Source organism: Aptenodytes forsteri, unplaced genomic scaffold (assembly GCF_000699145.1).
Source record: "Aptenodytes forsteri isolate BGI_AS27 unplaced genomic scaffold, ASM69914v1 Scaffold173, whole genome shotgun sequence".
Lineage (NCBI taxonomy): Eukaryota > Metazoa > Chordata > Aves > Sphenisciformes > Spheniscidae > Aptenodytes > Aptenodytes forsteri.
Genome location: NW_008794449.1, coordinates 2,150,641 through 2,156,694, shown reverse-complemented (window position 1 = coordinate 2,156,694; position 6,054 = coordinate 2,150,641). Strand labels below are relative to the sequence as shown.

Genomic DNA, 6,054 nt, shown 5'->3' with positions numbered 1-6,054 from the left:
AAAAAAAAAAAAAGCCAAATACATGGTTGGTACCACTTTGTGGACCAAAGGTGCTTTATGGCTGGTTGGTTCCCACCATCCTTCCTCTTCAGGTGATGCTTTTAACCAGCGCTGAAGTTTGGTCCATGTTCCCCCACCCTCCCTTTTGCCCCTTCTCCTTCCTTTGATCACAGCAGGATCTTAATGAGTTTCTTAACGAGGCTCATTAGCTCGATGCCTTGCATTACGTAGGATGACTTTCCCAAGGTCCGGCTCACAAATGTATCTTCAGCTGGGTTTTCGTTGGCTGCTTGGGATGCTCCAGCCTTGGGATGGATTGATGGATGGATGGATGGCTGCTCTGTTCCTCATCCCAACCCCAAAATGCCTTAGGAGAAGCAAGACGTGACCATGTCAGAGGTGGCTGGTGTCCCCCAAGCTCTAGTTGAGCCACACAACCCTGTGGCCACCTCCCAGGGGGCCAGCATGGCTCCTCCATCGTGTCCCCAGCCGGGACACAGATGTACCCAGCAAGGCAAGTCGGAGGATGCTGAGGAGGACCAGAGCCTGCTCCAGCTGGGGGATGCAAAAGCTGTTGGGACCACCCGGACCCACACCCAGGTGCCCGAGAGAATTTGCTGTTACACCCACCAGTCTGGGGGCAGCAGGACGGTCCCTTGAGCAGGCGGAGGGACCCCCTCATCGAGCAGGGTCGCGGTCCCCTCGCCCCATCCAGCTGGCGGGGCCAGTTTGTTGACTCAAGTGCTGTTACCTCATTTGGGGATGTTAGTTTTAGGTCCCTGCCAGTGTGGGAACCGGATTCGAGCTGCTCAGCAGCGCCTGTCAACTCCAGCCAAGGAATGCAAGCGGCTCCGGCGGTGGGAGGGGAGAGCTGCCGGCGCCACGGCACCGCTGCCGGCGCATCCCTGCCAGCTGCAGCGGGCCTTACCGTGCCCCTCTCCAACCCCGGAAAGGGTAAATCCCTCCAGCTGAGCCTCTAAAAGGGTTTAGGCACCGCTCGCTGTCCGGCAGCAAAGCGGTTCGGTGCTCAGCTGGGTTTTAGCCTCACATCTGATTTCCCTTCCCACCCAAAAAAAAAAAGCATTTTAAAGGTCTTTTCCCCCCCCATGGGGTGGTAGAAGGAGAAGTGGGTGATTAAGGGCTGGGGGAAGGCAGAGCTGCGGCAAAAGCTGGGGAAGGAGGATGCAGGGAGGCAGCAGAGAGGCTTTTCATGCCTCTGCCAAGCAGAAAATGCTGCACAGGCAGGGATTGATAAACTGCAGGACATTTAAAGCGTAGGAGCACAACCCAGCGTCCGAAGATGATAAAAACACTGCCCCGACCAAGCTGTTAACCTTCTCCTCCCTGTCCCGCTGGGGATGAGCTTTCTGGGCGATGCCGCCTTGCCGAGGTCTCCTCTTGCTGCCCCTGGGCTGCCCTGGCGCAGGGCTGGGGGCAGGTTTCCCCTCCAGCTCTTTCCCCAGGGACACGTCTGGGGTGGTACGGACCCAACAGAGGGGCCTGGGGGAAGTTTCTCCCCACGCAAAGCGAAAGGACAGGCGAGGGCCAGCAGCCGTTCCCAGGTTCATTCAGGGCTTCACGATGCTGAGCTCACCCTCGGAGCTGTGCCCAGGACCGGTCTTCGGCCCCAGCAAGCGCACCCTGTTTCCACCGCCGCTTCCCAAATATTTAGATAAGATGGGGTGAGATTAGGTGCCTTCCTCAGCTGGGCAGCTCCCCTCCTTGCAGTGGAGTAAGGGGGATGCTGCTGGCCATCCCTGTGAGCGGGACCTGGCCCGGATGGTGGTGGCAGAAGGAGGGGAAGGTTTGGGGTGTTGGAGCAGGCAGGAGCAGAGCCTTTCCCAGCCAGGGCACGTGCTGCCTGGCATCTTGTTTCAGTGTGCAGCGAGGGCTTTTGCACACAGGACCCGTGCAGGCAAGACCTTGTGCACGTAGCATCTGTGCACGAAGGACTTGTGCGCACAGCGCTTGTGCACGCAGTACTCGTGCGTACACGACCTGCACAAGCAGGGGCTGTATGTGCAACATCTCTGCACGCAGGACCTGTGCAGACAGAGCGTGTGCATGCAGAAGCTTATGCAGGCAAGGTTTGTGCGCAAAGGATCTCTGCAGGCAAGACCTGTGCAGGCAGGACCTGCACAGGCAGGACCTGAGCAGGCAAGGCCTGTGCACACAGGTCCTGCGGACGCAGCATCTCTGCATATAGGACCTGTGCACGCAGTGCCTGTGCGTGCAGTCCTGTGTAGGCAGCATCCGTGCTCGCAGGAGCTATGCATGCAGGAGAGCGATCACCTCCCAGCTGCTACGAAGCATCAAGCAGATGCAAAAAGCCTCAGGAACATCTCAGAGGGGACATGGGCTCCATCCACCCGGCTCTGTCCAGGCTAAACCCTGCAGGGATGCTCCAGTTTATCCAAAAGCAAAAAACACTTTCTCTTGCCTCCGCAGAGCCATGGGGAAGCTCTAGGGAGGACAGCGACCCACGCTGGTGGGGACAGAGGATAGAAATGCGGGTGGTGGTGGGGCTGCAGGTGCCCGTGTGGGCACAGGGTGGGCTGCACCGCCCTGTCCCGCTCCCACTGCGGCCCCTCGGCCTCCCCCAGCTCACCCGCCCTGCTTCCCTTGGGAACCTGCTATTCCTGTAAGACCAAAAGCTGCGGCCCTCAGACAAGGCCGGCGCAGGGCCCCGGTGAGGAACGGCAGCCAAGAGCTCGGCTTCTCGTAAAGAAACTACTTTTAAACTTTTCCTGTTCTCTGGGAGGGCCGGCAGTGGCCGGGCAGTGCAAAGGGGTGGAGGAGGATGGGGATGGACACAGCATCCCTGGCAATGGGGCGGGATGCTCCTTGGTGGTCCCCGGGTGGGAGGACGGTGCTGAGCCCCTGCTGTCACCGCAGGCCGAGTGGAGGACCACCAGCATCAACATCTCCTTCTTTGAGAGCTTCTGCTCGACGGGCCAGCACGCTTTCAACGCCAGCAGGGAAACGTGCACAGTGATGCTGACCTCCCGCGAGCCCCGCTCCCAGCACTGGGCTGTGCAGGCGGTTGTGCACCGTGAGTATGATCCCCCCATCCTGCCCCGAGGGGGATGGGATGGGACCAGTGTCGGGGACCCCAGCACGGGGATGCAGTCTGAGGCTTGGCAGAGCCCTTGGGGACTGCTAGAGCTCGGCCGAGGGGCTCCTTTCCTTGGGTTGCCCCATCTCAGAGGCTTGGGAGAGGCAAAATGACCCCAGAAATGAGCTTTGCTCCCCAATGAATGCATCAGATCCCTCTCCCATCCATGATAAGTCAAGGCAGGGACCAGTCTCTAGGAGGAAAAATTCCTCCCAAGTGGTTAAAACCCAGTGCCCAGCTCAAATCCTTCCCCAAGGGACCACAGAGGGGAGTTTCTTGCCCATGTTGGAGCCCTTTGGGGAAACCCCGCTCAGCCGAGGGGTGCTCAAACGCTGCTTTAGCACCGGGGTGCTGGGAGGATGGAAGCATCACGCTGCTTTAGTGCTGGGGGAGGAAGGCCTGAGCCCCATCCTCCTCCTCTTTGTCATCAGGGCAGGGGCTGGCTGGGGTGGTCCAGCCTCCAGCACCCGACCACAGGCAGAGCAGCTGGGCCTTGGGGACTAATCCTGCACCGCTCCGGCATGGCCTGGAGTAGCCGGTTACAGCCCCTCGCTGGTCTCACTTGTAAATCTCCCACCGAAGCGGAGACCCCCACCAGGGAGTGCACAGCACGGGGCTAGGGGATGGTGGGGCCTGGGGTCTCCAGGGCTGTTCCCCTGCCAGGAGAAGAGGTCCCAGCTCCTTGTCTGGCTGTGGAGGCACCTGCAAGGGTTGGCTCCATGCCCACACAGCTCCATCCACCTCCTCCAGAAAGGGGGTCACCCCGTTGACCGGGAGATGGGGGCACAACCTGCCCCCCTCCAACCCTGTGCTCATTACAGCCTCTTTCTTCCCCCAGTCCCTTTGGACCCTGAAAAAGTCCTCGAGGAGCTGAAGGAGAAGAAGGACAAGTTAGAGGAGGTAAGTGGGGCCCCGGGCACAGTGTCATCCCCGCGGATGCCCCCCAAGGTGGGTGGCACAGGAAGCCCTCCTCGGGGCCTGACCCATCCCTTCTGTGGCAGCTCGGCATCGCCAACATCACCTATGACAAAATGGAGAGGGAGATGGTAATCAACGATGAGTTCAGCACGCCCCTGATCATCACCATCGTCACCCTGGCCGTCTCCCTGCTGCTGATCGCGGCCATCTACGGCTGCTGCCACCAGCGCTTCTCCCGAAAGAAGGACCAGGTAAGGTGGGAGGGGGGTGGGACAGGTACCCTGGGACCTTTTTGTCCCAGAGGCATCTTCAGGAGATGAAAATCATCAGTGTTGCCACCTCTGCTGGTGGAGACATCCTGGCTCGCCCAGCGGGCACCACCCTTGCGTGTTGCTCAAGAGGTGCCCAAGTGCTGGGGATGCTTCAGAGGGGCAGGAACTGCCCTTTGGGGGTGTCGGGGTGGGGGGCAGCCAGGATGAAAACCAGGGAAACGAGGGGCTGGTGGTGGTGGGGTACGGCAACGAGCAGCATCCATCCCCACGGCCACCCAGGGCAGCTGAGCAGCATCCTTGGGTCATAATTTTGACAAGAAAGGCTTTCTCAACTCAGCAACTCCCCTTTCAAACCCATCCATCCCTCCCCCCAAAAAAAGATATCTCAAAAATACCTTTTTGAGCAGGGCAGCAGGGCTGGGTGCCCAGCATCACCTCGATGCCTTCCCAGGGGTGCCAGAGGCTGCGGGGAGCACTCGGCTGTTTGCAGGGTGGGAGGACAGCAGGACGACGGCCACAGGAGGGCATCTACGCTGTACGGCTCAGCCTTTAGGAGAGCTAATTTAGCCAGGGCCAAATTTCAAAGCAGCAGCAACAGGATTTGAGGAAAAGCAGACACAGAGAAAAAATTAATATCGTTTTTCTCTCAGGAAGCAATACTGGGTGATTTTAGCGTAGCATCCACCTGCAAGGACTGGCCATTCCCATGCCCTGCGGCACCGATGGGGAGAGCTCTGCCACGTACCCGAGGTTTGCATCAGTCCCCGCTGCTCTTGCTGAGGATTTAGATCCGGAGGAGAGACAGCAACAAAAAGGGGAAAAAAAAAATGAGGCCAAATGATGCAATTAGGGTAAATCACCCTCCCAATAGAGCCCCCCCCCCCCAAACCAGCTCATCCTTCCCAGGGGGTCCCAACCTCTGCCCCACGTGCCAGGAGCTGCGTGAAGGTGAGGGATAAGGCAACCTTTGCTTTAAATGCTTGCAATCTAATGGAGATGAACACAGGAGGCAGGGAAGAGTAAACCAACGCCGTCACCAGGCTTGTTTTTACAAGGTTTGATTTTTCAGGGGGGAGTGGGGGAGGATGCAAGACCTCAATAGATATTTAACCTCCGCTGTGGTCCCCTCGGAGCTTGCGGGGTTTCGCAGCCAGGCCATCCCTCAGCTGAAATCTCCCCGGCCGAGGTGAAAAACATCCCAGCAGAGACAGGGAGCAGCGTAACGCTCTTGCCCAGTATTGTTCAGAAAACAGGCAGAAATAGGGTATTTTTAGCGATGGGGATGCGTTGTCCCTCAAGTAACATGGTGCAGAGGAACAGGTACCAGCCCTGGCTGGATGCTCTGGAGGTGAACACCCACCAGCCACAGGGTAAGGTAGCAAAACCAAAGCAAGGGATGCCAGTGCCTCGGTACGGCTCTTGCTCAGAGCACGGGTAAAGATCTTTTTCCAAGCGATTGCAATAGGTTTGTAGAAAATCCAGCACGTTTCTCCTTTCTGGATTTGTTTTTGGGTGGTTTCTTTTGTTTTCCTCCTGCTTCTTTTCCAAAAATGACTTGAAAGTTTTTTTATTTTTCTCCAACTCTCCCTCCCCCCCCTTTTAAACCCTGCTGTTGTTTTACCTTGGAAATAACCAGCACATCCACCCTGATCTCCCCGGGTTTGATGATGGACATGTGGCCCTGATCTTTAATGTGAGTTCCAACACAGGGATCGGAGGGGCGGGCACCGCATCCGTAACACTCCCAGC

General features: G+C 58.1%; 1 protein-coding gene across 1 annotated transcript in view; it reads left to right on the top strand.

Moving 5' to 3' along the window:
* PODXL (podocalyxin like) overlaps positions 1 to 6,054 on the top strand; it is a 16,997-nt gene that overhangs the window by 7,531 nt on the left and 3,412 nt on the right. Inside the window, exons 4-7 of the mRNA XM_009290423.2 lie at positions 2,896 to 3,052; positions 3,954 to 4,015; positions 4,117 to 4,284; positions 5,942 to 5,998. Coding sequence (XP_009288698.1) covers positions 2,896 to 3,052; positions 3,954 to 4,015; positions 4,117 to 4,284; positions 5,942 to 5,998 — 444 coding nt within the window. The remainder of the gene's footprint in view (positions 1 to 2,895; positions 3,053 to 3,953; positions 4,016 to 4,116; positions 4,285 to 5,941; positions 5,999 to 6,054) is intronic.